A 15,484-nucleotide genomic window follows, 5' to 3' on the forward strand; every position below is an offset into this window, starting at 1 on the left:
CACTTCCGAGGAGGATGTATTTCTGGACGTACTGTCTTCGTCATCGGACCCCTCGGGCTGCGTCTTTTTGTCTTCCTCAGACAGGCGGTCCACGAGCTTTAACGTCTCACCACTAATTCCCTTAAAATATTCAATGGAATGTTTACACACTTCCCTGAGCTGGGTTTTCCTGACTTTCACTGTGGTTGTGGCCACACAGGCAGATCTTACCTTTACTGGTAATTTGGAAGGAAGCTGCTTGTTCTTGTCTCTTTCTAGCTGGCCTGGTCTAGGCTTGGTGCCTGTTTCTCTGACTAAAGCTAGGTTCTCTCTGTGTGGGTTTTTTATTGGAATCCTGGACCTTACTTCTAGACATGGAGAAGAATGAAGGGTTTTGGCCCTCTCGGGTTTACTAACTTGCCTTATTTTACCCACTGCCTTGTTTGGAACATGTTTTGGAGGGAAGGTATCTTTGGAGGAGGTGGCCTTTATGGGCAGTTTGGATTTTGGCCTAAGCCCTATTGATTCTTTTTTCTTTTTCTGTTCTTCCGTTACTTTCTGTGTCTCTTTCAGACAGTGTCCTTGAAGTGCCCCTGAAGAGCCTTTGACTGGGTTAGCTTTCTCAGGGGTATGAGTGTCTATGGAATGGTCTGGGAGCACTACATTATTGGCAATATTATCTGTCTGCATAGTGGATGAATCCAAATTGTTGTTGTTATTAAAATTATCTTTTTGAAAATCAAGCTTTTCTTTTGGCCTAAAGTCTCTCTGGCTATTTGCTGCACTTGGAATCATGGTTACGGTTTCATTTTCTAAGCCCTGACCACTGGAAAGTATAGCTTCTACTTTCTCTGTCCCTTCTCCGGGGCCATCTTTCTTCATGGTCATGGTGGAAGCGGAAATCCCCATTTTGATTGGCGTGCGCAGCTTGGGATCGACTTTGGAAGAGGTGGCCACTGCCGGCGGCTTCTCCGGTGAGCTACTACTGAGTGCTGCCTCCTGACACTCTCCACTGGGCTGAATGGCGGGTTTGTGTTCAACGGCAGCTGCCTCTACTTTTCTCTCTAGGTCTGTTTCTACTGTAGTGTCCCCTGACTGTGGCTGTGTGATGGCAGTGCCCATGGTTTTATCCCCTTCCCCCTTGTCCCCTGACTTCCCTTCAGAAGTATGCTCACCAATCTGGAAAAATTGGAGCCTCTCTTCAACAAAATCCCTCTTGCTCATGTCAATTGCGCCACTGCGAGTCATCTCAAACATCTTTCCTTCGTGAAATGGGAAGGGGTTGGGTTCACTAGTTGGGGTACTTTCATCAGTTGGCGTTCTGGCTGGGGTGGTATCTGGGGTTGTGGCTTGAGAACGGTCTTCTACCGCCAGACCAAATGGCTTTGATTCATCTTCCCTTGATTTTGTCTCAAACACTTCATCATCACCTCGGTTATTAGACCAAGGATCAAAATCTAGACTTTTGGTGGCTACTGTCTTGAAAGGGGTTGCAAATTCTTCATCTACCTTGTAGCTGAAATAGGTATCTGGAAACACCGATCTATCGGGATGTCTGCCTTCCAGTGTGAAAAACTGGGTCCCTGACTTATGCTCGGTTTTATCAGGAGTCTTTTCTGATGCTGAGCCTTTGGAGAGTGGCTTTTCTTCCTCAGGTCCTACCTTGCCCTCCTCCTCCTCAATCACTTCAAGCTTACTTTGACTAAAAGAACGGTCAGCTGGCTTTAAAATACCCTCTGTATTCCACACATCTTTTTTGATGTCCATGGTTTGACTTGGGAGCTTAGAATCACTCTCTGTGAGGCCATCATCTTCGTCTTGCAGGTCGTAGCCATCAAGAGAGTCGATTTCGGTCGCATCTGTGTCATGAGAGAATTCGGCGGTGGTAGCGATGGAACACTCAGTGATGGACTGGTCGTTATTCCCATTCTGTGTAACCTCGTTTTGTGGTGAATCAAGGCCAATGTCAAGTTCATTTTCCTTTCTAGGGCCATGACTTCCTGACTCTTTCAGAGTGCGTGTCTTTTCAGAACTTTTGGATTTGGAACCCTCTTTCTGATCATCTTCCACATCCTTCAGCTTGAAAGTGTACTTTTTGATTGGGACTGGTTGGTAGATGGATTCATCATCACTGGAGTCACTGACATCTGCTCCAGGAGGAACCGGAGAGGGGGGCTGCACTCGGATGACGGGCTCGGCCAGCTGGTATTTGTCATGCTCGTCCTGGAGACTGACTTCCGTCATTTCTACCTCCCTCTCAGGGGAATAAGAGGACTTCTTATCTGGCTCTGCCTGGTCCACATCCAATGGTGGGGGAGGCGGAAACTCGATATAGGCAACTCTGTTACCTTTGGACCTTTTGGGAGAGTCTTTGCTCAGAGCATTGGACATTTCTAGGTCAGTGGCTGACATTTGTTTTAGGGAGGTAGACTTAATCTGCTCTTCCTCCTCTGACTCCTCAGAAACCTCAGGGATTGGGCTGGGTTTGCCTGGTATATAAGCTATAAGTGAGTCAGGTGTCTTAGAAGTAAATTCATAACTCACTTCCTCTGAGCTGGGTGTTTCTGGGGTTAAAGGGCTCTTCCCAGAACTGTCTAAGAAGGACACTTGCTCTAGAGTGTCATCTTCTGGGCTCCCCTGGGGAGAGGGGGGCTGTTTCTGCTGTCTGGTGGTAAAGAATGCCCCCCTGGTCTCTTGGACTGTCTTACATTCCTGACTTACTATTCTCTTCACACTTCCTTGTTGTATTTCCTTTTCATATTGTTTTCCTACTTGAACAAAACTAACATAAACAGGCAAAGTCTTTATCTCCTTCCCTCCCTCTGTCTCTGCTAATGGTGCGGCCTTTTCCAATCCATCCATAGGACTGTGGTCAAATAAATCACTGGAGGGAGACTCCTTGCCTGGGCTAAATTCTAAGGAATCAGGAGATTTGGTAGGGGAGGTCTCAGTTTCCTCCAAGGGAGGACACAACCCTACATAACTCTGATGCTTGGAGATTTTGCTGATCTCGGAATAAGTGACCTTTTCCTCTTCTACAGAATTGAGCTGATGGGTCTCAAATGTCTCTTTACTCAAACTGGACTGGGGCGATTTGGGGGACAGTTCATATTGGGGAAATTTGGACTGGTCACAGAAACCATCGGGAATGGCAGAGGATGATAACATTTTCCTCTCCTCGGCAATTCGGACTGGGATGTGTGACGTGGCCGTGCCTTCGCTTTTCTGGGGTGCCTGGTCACCAGTCTCGGTGGTACGCCCCCCTTCTTTAACCACAAACTCCCTATACAAAACCTTTTTGGATGGAGATTTTACAGTCATTTCCTTAATTTCGGAGTGAGCTCCATTTGTTAACAATTGGTGTTCTCTCTCCGACACAGAGATCAACTCGCTCTTTGGCTCAAGACCCTGATTCTCTGGGTGGTCAACGTGATTTTCTTGTACATCGTGAACAAGTACATGTGAGAGTTTTTCTTTCTGTGCCTTATGGTTAGTAGCCCCTGGACTTTCCCATGTTCTAAAAATCTTTTTGTCCCAAGGTCCCTTGGCCAAATCTGAGCTCATACTATATGCCAAGTCTTTTGATGGCTGCTCAGAATAATGTTCTGATTTACTTGACATTTCAGTTCTTGGTTTCTCAACATCAGCAGAACCAGCTTCATCTACAACCATTTCACCATTCTGGGTCTGCTCTCCTTTCATTACTGGCAGTTCCCTTTGTAAAGATGCACATGCATCTGCAGGACCCACTGCCTTCTGTGGCTTTTCTCTACCATATACTTGGTGAACGGGTAGCTTGCTTTCCTGTATTTTTTTAACTGGAATTTTGGATGGGCCATCCACCTTTTTTTCTTCTTGAGATACATCTTTACTTTTTGGGTGGATGCTCTGTTCAAATTTTAACCGGATGGAACTGAGTTTGGATTGTTTGAGCTGGAAGCCAGCTTCAGAAGCTTTGCTCTGTGAAATACGTCCTCTGGGTTCCCCTGGCAGTGTGCTGTCCTCAGTCTGTTTGGACAGGAGCTTCCGCTCGGGACTGCTGGGCAGACTGGCGGCTTTTCTCTCCTCAGCCTTCGGCAAGCCCTTCTCATCATGTCCATGCTGCTTTGCTTTACTCCAGTCATCACTGGATGTCACCGACTCAGTCAGTGGTAACTTCTCAGGGCTGCTGCTGGCCGAGCTTTGGGAAGAAGGGGCATCCTTGACATTCTGGGGGCGGGCCTTTTTCTCAGGAGACTGCAGCTCATCATTCAACTTTTCTGTTTTGTCACGAAAAAACTGGGACACTTGGGTCAGTTTCTCTTCTGCCTCCTTAACGGTCCTGTCCACCCTGTCTTCATATAGCAACTTCTCTCTACCTCTGTCTAATCTGTCCTCAGTAAATCGCATCCACATGGCATGTTTTGGGCTACTAACATCTCCAGAGTAGTGCAACACTGTCACTTTATCAAAATGCTCATCTTTGGACATTTTACCTAGACCATTTTCAGAAACATCTTTATAGATTTTGGAGAGAATCTCTCTTTTAGGGGCAGGGGCTACTTTGTCCCTGGATCGCTTATCAGACCCCTGTAACTCCATACTAAGGGGTACAGCGTGGTCTGTAACCGACTCCTCAGTATCAGAGTGAGACACATCTATCTTTTCTGAGAGAAGCATTTTCTCAGCAAACCTGTAAGACTCCCCTCTTAGTTCTGACAACTCATCATCATGGTATTCTATTGAGTGTTGACTCAAAAGCTTCAACGTTTTGTAAGAGTCATCAGACATGAGTTGGGCAGAACTAGGGCGGCTGTCTTCTTCCTGGGACACGGGAGTGTTTACTCTCGAAGACTCCAGGTACGAAGGCAGGGACTCCTCTGCAGTTAGCTCTTCTTCCTCTGGTGGACCCTGCTCCTCTGAACCAGGAAAAGCCTCATGTTTCTCAGGCAGAAAATCTTTTAAGTTAATATCGCCCCGAGATAAGTCTTTCTGATACACAAACATTTCCTTTTCTGGATGCTTTTTGGTCTCTCTAATAATGACTTCAGTGGGTTCGGCTTGGTTACCTTTTTCGATGTGGACTTCTATTATACGTTCCAGTTTGGGTTTCACTGGGCTGTCCCTCTCTGCATGCTGGGGTGGGCTCTCAGCAGCAGACTTGTGCACGTCTGGTGACACGGCAGACTTATGCTCAAACAGACCTGCCAGTTCTTTGGATGGGTCTCGCCCAGACTGAAAGGCTTTCATGATGTCGTGGACAGACATGGTCTCTTCAATTCTTTCTGAGTTGCCTTCGCTACCCGGTGGTGAATGGTACACCATCCGCGTGGTAGTGGTTATGTGAGTTTCTTCTTTGACTCGGACGCCTTTGCCTGTCGCCCGGTTACGGTCTTCCTCTTCTCCATTGGCTTTCATCTGAAATACTTTTACTTTCTCTTTAATACTAGAAGTAGTTGGCTTTGGCTCCAACTCTGTAAAGGGTGGTGAGGGTTTGGGCGACAGGGGCCGTTCTTGCGCCTCAGCAATCTCTCCCGAAGAGGGCTCATAGCTCCGGATCACGTGAACCACTTCTGTTCTTGTTTCTGTAATGACTGGAGGGATGGGAACTTCATGGAAAAGTGGTTTGGGACCGGTGCTTTCTGCACTCTGTGGGGCGGAAGGCGTCTTCTCGCTTCTTGTTTCAAAGCCACTATCTGATAAGGGGCTTTTATCTTGGTCATGCTGAGAGAAATCATCAGGAGATTCTAAAATAGTGTCAGTTCCATAGAAGGAATCTGCAATTTTGCACAATTCTTTTTCTGAGGTGGAAGGCCTCATGGAAGCGGGAGGCATCTTAAGTTTGTGCTCCTGCAAAGCAATTGCTGGCTTCAGAATTCTTTTCTGCCTCTCTTCACCATCTTTCTTTGCATCCTCAAGCTTGTACTTTAAGTTCGTTAATGAGCTACTCCCAATATCATTTGTTAAGTAATCAATTACTTTGGTCAAGTTGTAATCCTTTTCAGACATAGCTTTTGCTTTTATTTGGACCTTTTCTGGTGTGGATGCAAGAGGGCATGGAGCAGCTTGCTGTCTTGCTTCCTTTATTTCTTCTGAACTAAACTCCGTCCAGTCATCTTCAGGGGAGTGTCCTTTGTCATTTTTGGAAGCTACGGATGCCCCTTTGCTTTCTACGCACACATCCTTCTTAAGTATCTCACTAACTTTGACTAAGTCCTCCTTGACTTTCTCAACTATCTTAAATGGTTCTTCATCATCGATTCTCCCCTCTTTGGTTGGTTCTGGTTGGAATGGTTTTTCCTCAGCCACATCTGTCTGCAGGATAGCAGTCATTCTTATTAGGTCCTCCTTCATCTCAGCTACATCTTTTAATATCTCTTGACTTGAAGATAAAGAAGATGGAGTGGACAGTTTAAGAGCAGAGGGCGCAAGGAACAAGGATGACTTAATTGGGGAAGATGCCCGATTGAAATGGGGCTGAGGACGTGTCTCTGGAGTCAATGTTTTAATGGGTGACAGTAGGGCAGCTGCGGATTTTGTAATCGAGGTGGAGTCTGGAAGCTTTTTTAGTGCTGGTTCTGACAAAACATTGACTACAGAGTATACGGGCACGGTTATCGTTGATGATGTTACTGATGAGGTAGTTGCTGATATCGATGACCCCAGGGATGTGTATAGTGCACTCACGGAAGGAGTTCTTATAGACTGAAAAGCAGATGGCGCTGAAGACACAAAAGACCTGAGAGGGGAGAACGGCATGGCGGTTGTGGTAGAAAACACTTTCTCAACAGTATCGGCAGCTGCACTAACACCGCAACTAATGGAGTTTGTGGCGGCAGAGATTTTTTCTTGTAGCGTGGCAGTGGCTGAGGCTTTGGCTCCGTTAATTAAAGCTGAAGATGATGGATACTTCAGAGGTGAAATAGACCCATTAACTAATGCTACCTCTGCATGCCCAGTGATATGTTTCACAGGAGAAGAGAGAGAGGATGCCACCATCACTTTGGTGGAGGAAACAGCATCGACTGCTGATTTAGCGGGAGACACCACAGACTTTAAAGGGGAAGACACCAGTGGTGGTGCGGAAGTGATGATAGATTTAAAGGGCAAGGTTGAAGAATACATGTTAATGTTGGACTTAGGGGATGCTGGGGGTGTCATGGTAATTGATGACCTCTCCAAAAGAGAGCCAGCTGTGGTCACCGGAGAGGTCCGAGAAGAAAAGGTTGAACTGGATGCCAGCCCTTTTAAAGGAGAGATAGTAGCCTCAGTTATTGTGGGAGCTCTAACAAGTGACCCAGAAGAGACTTGGAAATTGTAGGGAGGCTGTGAGACAACTGTTTTTATTGGCGAAGAGACTGTCCGGAAGGATCGGATTGGCGATGCCACGTCGCTAATGGATTTAACTGAGGAGGTCGTTGAAGCGCCCAAGGTGGATTTGATTGGAGAAGGAGAAGAAACAGACCATATTGACTTTAATGGAGAAGCAGATGGAGTATTAGAAGAGGAACTGGACAAGGAAGTCAAGCCTGACTTGGTTTGTCCAGGCACTGTCATTGGAGCTGTTGTCCAGGACTGATAGGGTCTTGTAGAAAAGAATGGCTTGTATGAGGAGCAAGTGACGGGTAGGGATCTCGTGGCTCCTGCACTCCGTTCAACTGTTTCTTAAATTTTAAAATCAAAATCAAACATAAAAATCAACAAAAATGGTTGAAAAACAGAGAGACCAGAGAAGAAAATTGGTCAGTAAATTTTGTAAATATTACAAAAGCAAGTACAATTGTTTGTATGATTCAGAATGGGAGAGGCAAAAAGAATGACTAAAAAAAAAACTAAGAAAAAAAATACTCCACAGATTGATAACTGATCCAAAGTAAAAGATACAGAAATATATAAAAATAAAGAGTGATGAGAAATCAAAGACAGAAAGCACGCAGCAACCAAATGTGCCAACAATGGAAAAGAAAACCCAAAGAAAGGATCCATGGATGAAAAAAAATAATCAGAACCAAAAATTCTTCTCTTACTTCCTATTGACTTTCTCATATGCTAGTTTTGAAATCACACTAGCCGTCCCATTTTGCCTGTATGTTTGTGCAACCAAACGATTATCATTTTAGTAATTTAGAATGTCCTCCCTTTGGCACTTTTTAGCGGCATAGATTGCACCTATTTAAAACAATATAAACTCGTGTAGGTTGACAGAAGTATCTAGAAAACTTTGTCAAAAGCCACTCAAAGCCTACTTCATGCAGAACCCAAGATATCTTAAGTGACAGGCAACTGATGTGCAAACTGTGAAGCCCCTGGAATTCAAATCTTTGTCTCCCATGCACAATTCAGTTATGCTTCACACTCATAAAGCCAATAAGAGCAAGAAAGTTTCTGAGTCAGAATTTAAAAGAAAAAAAAGGAATTTTTTTGCATCTGTTTTTTGTTCCCATGCAGTAGATTCCTTTTATTTGGTTAAAATAAATAAACTTAAAAAAAATAACATGAAATGGCATAAATAGCAGGTGTCACACTTGACAAATGGAAAAAAAAATATGAATCATGATTAACGAAAGCAAGCAGAGCAAAAACATCAGGATCATGCACAGTATATCATGTCAAAAACAAGCAAAGGATGAATACAGTTGATATGCCATATTCTATGCATCATCTATACACTCCAAAAATATTCCACAAGAGGCATTTTAAAAGAAGAGTACACTTTTTCCATGAAAAGTGGTGTCCTGGTACCTTTTGAGATTTCTAGAAAATCCAGTACCTAATACTGTAGATTAAGAAATGTCTTCCAGTAAGTATCCCCATTTCTAAAGCCAGTATCAGCTCGGAGTTCATCTAAGATAGTTGTCTTAACGTTATCATGGTTGCTGTTGTCATTGTTGTTACCGTTACTTCGGTAATCCTTCCTTTTAAATTCTCAAAAGGTATCATAAGGGAAATACAAAAGCAACAAAGTTGATTTCAACATTTTTAATCACCTCGAGTGAGTACATTGTACTTACTAATCCACCCCCCCACCCCACCAGATCTACCAGTTGCAAAGGTAATAAAGAACTCTAGAATCTTTTCAGAAGACAGGCTTCATTCCCAGACCGTCCAAAGCCTGCAGGCCATGATGGCTGAAGAGACACCCCCTTGGGGAGCGAGGTCACATCACTAGTCTTCACGCAACAGGGCCAAGATCTAGCAGTGAACTTGGTGAGCTCAATGAAGGTCAAGGTTGACCAAGCCCCCAACCTTTCTATGTCTATAGCTCGATGCATGAGACCAAGCTCCCAACAAGGACTTGAATCAGTTGCCAAGAAGTTAATGTTCTACTTCAAAGTTCATCAAAGTCTCACTTCCAAAAAACACCAGCTCAGAATAAGATTGAAATGCGAAGGGCAAACGGAAGGCTCCTCATCTCTTTATGCTCCTCTTCATGGTGTGCCCGTGTCAATCAATGCTACAATCCACTTCTTGGATTGGCAGCTACTCCCACAAGGGTGAAGATGTTCATTCCTAGTGTACATTTAAATTCAGATATTCAGAAAACAGCCTTGCTGGTCCTTTCATCTTACTCTTAAGAAAGCTGGAAGAGCCAACCTTAGAATGGGAACCCCTAATACTCATGCGATACTCCCACAACTATACCTTCCAACTCTCTGGGGAACACAATGAGTTAGTGGTAAGGACATCGCCTGATGTAAATACCAAGATGGTGGGTTTTGAAATTCTTTGGGTTTAAAGATGAAGCGATCTTTTGGGTGCGACCTCAGTTATGTAGACACTGGTTTGTTAGACACCACTGCTTGGAAATAAGTATTATTTATGTGAATATTAGAGACTGGCAATGTATTTTTGGTTACAAACATTTTTGCTTAGGAAAATGAAGTCTGGTAAGCCATTTCTTGTTTCCTGCTTTCCTCTAAAGGAAATAACATACTGATTGTGCAATATAATGGTTAGAACACAGCCCTGGGAGTGAGAAAACCTGCTTTTGGGGTTAAGCTCTTGGGTCTGGATCTGAAAGTACTTCTTCTTTCTAGGGATGTGCCTTTCAAAAAGAATTTGTATAATGAGGTAGAGGGGGGAGCTGATCTCAAATATACCTTCCTACTCTAATATTCTGTGTTCTAGAATCCCTTCCAGGCCCAACAGGTCCCTTCTGATACTGTCATTCTATATTCTAACATCCTTTCCAGCTCCGAATTCTGTTTTCATGACCCTCCCAGCCCTGACATTAGATGTACTAAAGTCCCCCTCAGCCCTCACAGTCTGGGTTCTGAGGTCCCTTCCAGCTCTGTCAATATACATTCTAAGATTCTTTCCACCTCTAATGTCCTATGTTCTAAGGCCATTCCTAGCTCTGACATTCTCTGTTCCCAAGGTCTCTTCCAAATCTAATCTCCTAAGACCCTATGGTTGGTAGGATAGTCTTCAATTCTATGTGTATTTGGAAGAAAAGGGAGCTCTGGTTCTATAGTCAGCTTGCTGTGGCAGTAGGAGTCTCAATAGACTTGGAGATACAGAGAGCTGGGTTCAAGTCTCACTCTTCCTACTTCCTGGTGTGACCTTGGGCGAGTGAAGTCACCTTTCTGAGTTTGAGTTTCCCAATTTGGGAAAGGAGAGCCAGAACTAGGCAACCTGTAATGTCCAACCCTTCCCACTCGATGGCTATGATTTCATATAGTAAGATGCACTTTCTTTTTCTTTTGATCTATCCTTACCCACCTTTCCTTCATCCCTGAGAGCTAGTCATTTACCATTCTCAACACACAAAAACCTAGCTGCCTCTCTTTCCTGCACTGAGAGGGATCGGTTATAAATATTTTAGCTAAAGTTAAACAGCATGAACAGCACTTCCTAGCAGGTAGGGGAAATAGTGGCCAATGCCCCTGGCCAGTCAGAGATTCTTTGAAACTTGGCTTTACAGACCTGTACCAGCCTGTAGGCCATACATGACTGAGAATCCAAGCCCTCTGGGATCCTACTCTACGGTGACCCGTGAAAAAGATGAAAAGCCTAAACATGTTGCCTGAGGGATATCAACTAGGTACTTGGTCAGGGCTATCACTAAATGGTCTAGAAGTTAGATTAAAAAGCAGGCAGAATTTCATATAATTATTGGAGCTGCAATGAATAGTCCTGATGGTATCTGAACAACAGACTTGGATTAATTCTAGGGCTCAGAGTCTTTCAAGAGCTTGTCAGGAAATGGGAAAGTGGGGTAAACTTTCCTAAGACAACAAGGCCAACAAACTCTGGTCCTTCTCCCTTCTCCCTTGACTGTGGAGGCTTCCTTCCTACAAGGAAATCAAAGCCCCCAGGACAACAAGAGAGAAACATCTGAATGAGATGTCGGTGGTGGTGGTGGTGGGGGGGGTTGATAAATATTTGATAGAATGATTGATCTAATCAAGTTAGCCCCTTCTGGAAGAAGTGAATGCAAAGGGATCATCGGCCCAATCATCCAATTATAGCTAAATTCTATACTGATGGGTTGACTGTATGGTTGGGCCACCTCTACATGAGTCAAGGGATGGTGGTGGAAGGTGTCAGAGGACCACAGAGAGCCCCCAAATGAATAAAGATTACTTTACAAAGATGACAGATGCCCAAATGAACTGAAGATATTACTGAAAATGCATCAGAAGGTTAGATAACAAAGAAATGAAAAGCTAATTCTTGGGGAAGAAACACAATAGCAGATTCAACACGGGACATCTAGTGAAGTGATGTTATTACAAGGAGAAGAAACGGGGACGTCAAAGGGTAGAAGACGGCAGAAAAGATGATCATAAACAGGCTATTAAGACCTAACTAGGAATGAAGGAGAAGAAAGATATCCAACTACTCACTACTGTTGTGAATGCATTTCAAGTAAGTGACTGAGAAGAAATGAAAATGATGAAGGATCATCACTGTTTTGCCTTTCAAGGGCTGAGGTTTTCTCTAGCTCTGGACCTATGATCCCAGGAACAAATTGGGATCAGAGCGTCATAATTGGACAAAGACAGAATGCATCTTTTTGATCGAAGAACAGCTCACAATGACCTCTTTTAAAATTTGACGTTGGAGTAATGAACTAGCTACTCTCTCCTCACTCTCCCCACTCCCATCCGAACCCGAACTCTTACAGCAAAGAGTTTACAATTTATCAAAGGATTTTTCCTTCAGAAATTTTCTCATTCATTTTGTGTTTCCAAATGACACCAAGAATTCAATGAATATAGAAAAAATGTCTCTTCTTATAAAAGTTCATATATATTATTAGTAAATATGTTAGGAAACTCACTCATTCCAGGCTCAGTCAGGTAGCTATAACGCTTACGTAGGGCCAAAGATGCAAAGCTCTGGCGACGGTCTGCTTTCTCCATCTGCAAAAACCCCAGAAGGTTAAAAGTCAATTTTTCCTTTTCCACTGAGTTTCCTTGTGACATTTGCAAAGCACTGAAATGCACTTACGAAGATGTCACTTAACATAACGTTTATCTCTACTTTTGCTTTCTCTGTAACTAAACATTTTAGTAAACCTACAAGGCTCCCCCAAAGACTCTTCCTCCTTCTTCCTCCCTCCTCCCAAAGAGCCCAGCTAGTCAGGTAGAGGAGCACTAACACAGAACACTACAAGGAATTACAAAGAGACAGAAAACATGACAGACTGGATCTCAGGCTGAGAAGGATCTTTTTCCGACTCAGTGTGTCCTAAAAGCACATATGCCACAAGGAAAACTCGCTTCAAAAGATTACAATAACGCACCAATCAAGGAAGGCATGGAAGGAGTTTGTTCTCGGCAGAAAATGAGGAGATACAAATTTAAAAGGATCCTGATATTTTTATCAGGAAAAACATCAGTTGTGTCTCTACCCATTGGTTATTGTCATTTATGATTCTGATTAAGTGTTTGGGTTTTTTACAAAAAGAATTCCACCGGCAAGATCAACTCTGTTATCTCTCTCTGTACCTGACATAGTAATCAGCGCACAGTAGGAGCTAAATAAAGGTCTGTGGTATTTGTTACACTGAGCTGTAGTGTTCGGTTGGGGAGAGCTACAAGTCTTAGGGAAGTACTAACAGAAAACCTAAACCTTGGCTAGACGGGTGTGGTGTGTACATAGCTGCAGATCTACATACATGCATCTGTATGCACACAGACGTAGGTGGATCATTTTTATCTAGACCTACAAAATCACCGGAACAGTTAATTCCACAGGGAAATTCCCTCAAGACACAGTACTCTGGCCTGGGTCACACTGGCCAACATGGCTGTGACTTAAACCCAGGTCCTGCTGATTCTGATTCAAACTCTTTATCTACTCTCCTATGATATCTCTGAGATATACATGCGTGTATATGTTTGCATGTACATATATGTATGCGTATCAATATGTCTTATCAGTATCTATATATATTCAATCTATCTGTGAAATGCATATTTAATTACATCCAGGATAATGTAATTTTGTACATTAATAATAGGTTGGAAAGGATCTCAGAGGTCTCCTCGTTCAAACCCCTCATTTTACATATAAGGAAACAGGTCGAGAGAATGGAAGTGATTTTTCTAAAGTCACATAAGGCGGCATCTGAACACAGGTCTTTCATCACCTAGTCCAGTGTTCCTTCCATCAACTGCCTTCCAAACTCCTTCCAAACTCTAACTGACTCTTAGCTGGATGGAAAATATTTTTTATCAATAGTCAGTGAATAACCAGTCATGGCTCTGGTATGAGCCTGGACTTTGTGGATAGAGACTCTGCCCTCCCCAAGCCGACACCATAATGAACTCTCATATATTTATGCTGTACTAAGTACTGGGCTAATATGATGGAAATCTAGCTGATGCAGCACTTAGGAAAGAGTCCCATTGGAAATTTCATGTTTTCTTATCATGTGAGCTCCTTTTCGTTTTTAATGTTGTCAGTATAAATTGGCTAGAGCAGCCTTTTAATAAAAGCTCTGAGAGAGTTGTAAAAACACATTTTTACAAAAGGGGACAATTCTTTATGGAAATGTACTGAAAATGTGCTGTCTCTAAACTTCCAAGTCAGGCCAAAAAGACACAAACCTAGACCCTGGTTTTATCAGATTCCCACCCTTCAGCTTTCTGATGCTTTTCTTAAATCACTTTCAATTCTATTCTACTTCTGATAAAATAAAAACAGAAGTGGTCATATTACCTCATCATCTGGATCTGACTCTGTTTCCTTTGGGTCCCAAGATGCATTGCAGAGACAAGGAATATTATAATGGGCAGCAGGGAAAAGAATATCAGGATATGAAAAGGACTGAGCAGGGAGGACAAAAGGCAAGCTGGTTTATAAAGCAAAGCAAATCCAAAAAGCCGAGAAACCGCACACCCGCAGCAAATTAACTTGGGACATTACTGAAAGCATTAACAGAAGCATGAGCAGCAAACAGAGGACCAGGTCAGAACAATCACAGGGATCCAACATCACAGTCACAAGAACTAAAGCCTTTCTCCACACAAAGACGAATAAAACTGGAGTTTGGGTCGCTTGAATCATGTTCCAAAGCAGTCATTCCACGGCTCACATTTCAAGGTCCTACTTCCTCTAGACTAGCGGGGGAGTGGCAGGAGGGGGGAGGGGAGAGTCACATGAAGCAAAGCAGGAAGAGGTACCTTTTTATGGGCTGGAAGGGTGATATTTAAGTTGCAAACAGCTGTTTGTGGCAATCCTTTTGTAGTCTTTGGTTCTTTCAGAAATGACAATCGACCACAGGGTTCTTGGCTGGTGTCTCTGATCTAGAAGAATGTGCGTAGTAGACCGTTACTAAAAGATAGATCATTAGCAGAGTGGTTGGCCATGTGACGGTTAAACCTGTTGGGTTGGCAAGGATCTTTGGAAAGACCCCTTTTTTAAGAAGTGGAATGAAAGGAGGACGTTAGTAATGCTGAAATGTCAACCAAGACAGTCTTGTAGATTCCATAAGATTCAGAATATCTGACTGTCTAGTCACCACATTGGTGATCTTGGGGCAAGATGTAGACTCTAAATCATGTGGTTTACATATATTTTTCTTCAAGACAAGGCACACAGAATTCTTTTTCCTAATTATTGAACTTAAGAGATGTGAGTTTACCCATCAACAATTTGGGTGTTACAGAAAAGGTGGCAGTGGCTGCTGAAAATTTTGAACTTGGCTGGGGTGGCCAGGTAGCACAGCGAGTAAGAGCACCGGCCCTAGAGTTGGGATGACCTGGGATCAAATCCGGGCTCAGACACTTAGCACCCACCCAGAAACACCTGGCCATGTAACCTTGAGCAAGTTACTTAACCCCAGTTGCTTAGGGGTGGCCAGGTGGTGCAGTGAGTAAGAGCACCGGCCCCAGTGTCAGGATGAACTGGGATCGAATCTGGGCTCAGATACTTAGCACCCACCCAGAAACACCTGGCTGTGTAACCTTGAGCAAGTAACTTAACCCCAGGTGCTTAAAATTTTTTTTTTTTTTTCCGCTTGGGCATTCACTAAAACAGCCTCCATGGAGAACAGGGCAAAGCGTAGTGCTGG

General features: G+C 43.6%; 1 protein-coding gene across 9 annotated transcripts in view; it reads right to left on the bottom strand.

Annotated features, from left to right (window-relative positions):
* ANK3 (ankyrin 3) overlaps positions 1–15,484 on the bottom strand; it is a 741,327-nt gene that overhangs the window by 31,222 nt on the left and 694,621 nt on the right. For 4 of the 9 annotated variants that reach the window (XM_069101834.1, XM_069101837.1, XM_069101836.1 and 1 more), the window contains 3 exons: positions 14,595–14,717; positions 12,245–12,326; positions 1,155–7,622 (listed from right to left, as the gene is read on the bottom strand). In XM_069101834.1, the coding sequence (XP_068957935.1) occupies positions 1,155–7,622; positions 12,245–12,326; positions 14,595–14,717 (6,673 nt within the window). The remainder of the gene's footprint in view (positions 1–1,154; positions 7,623–12,244; positions 12,327–14,594; positions 14,718–15,484) is intronic. The other 5 variants (XM_069101841.1, XM_069101842.1, XM_069101839.1 and 2 more) reach the window with 2 other exon arrangements.

Source organism: Petaurus breviceps, unplaced genomic scaffold, assembly GCF_028583685.1.
Source record: "Petaurus breviceps papuanus isolate PSGF00001 unplaced genomic scaffold, PetGlider_PUasm1.0 490, whole genome shotgun sequence".
Lineage (NCBI taxonomy): Eukaryota > Metazoa > Chordata > Mammalia > Diprotodontia > Petauridae > Petaurus > Petaurus breviceps.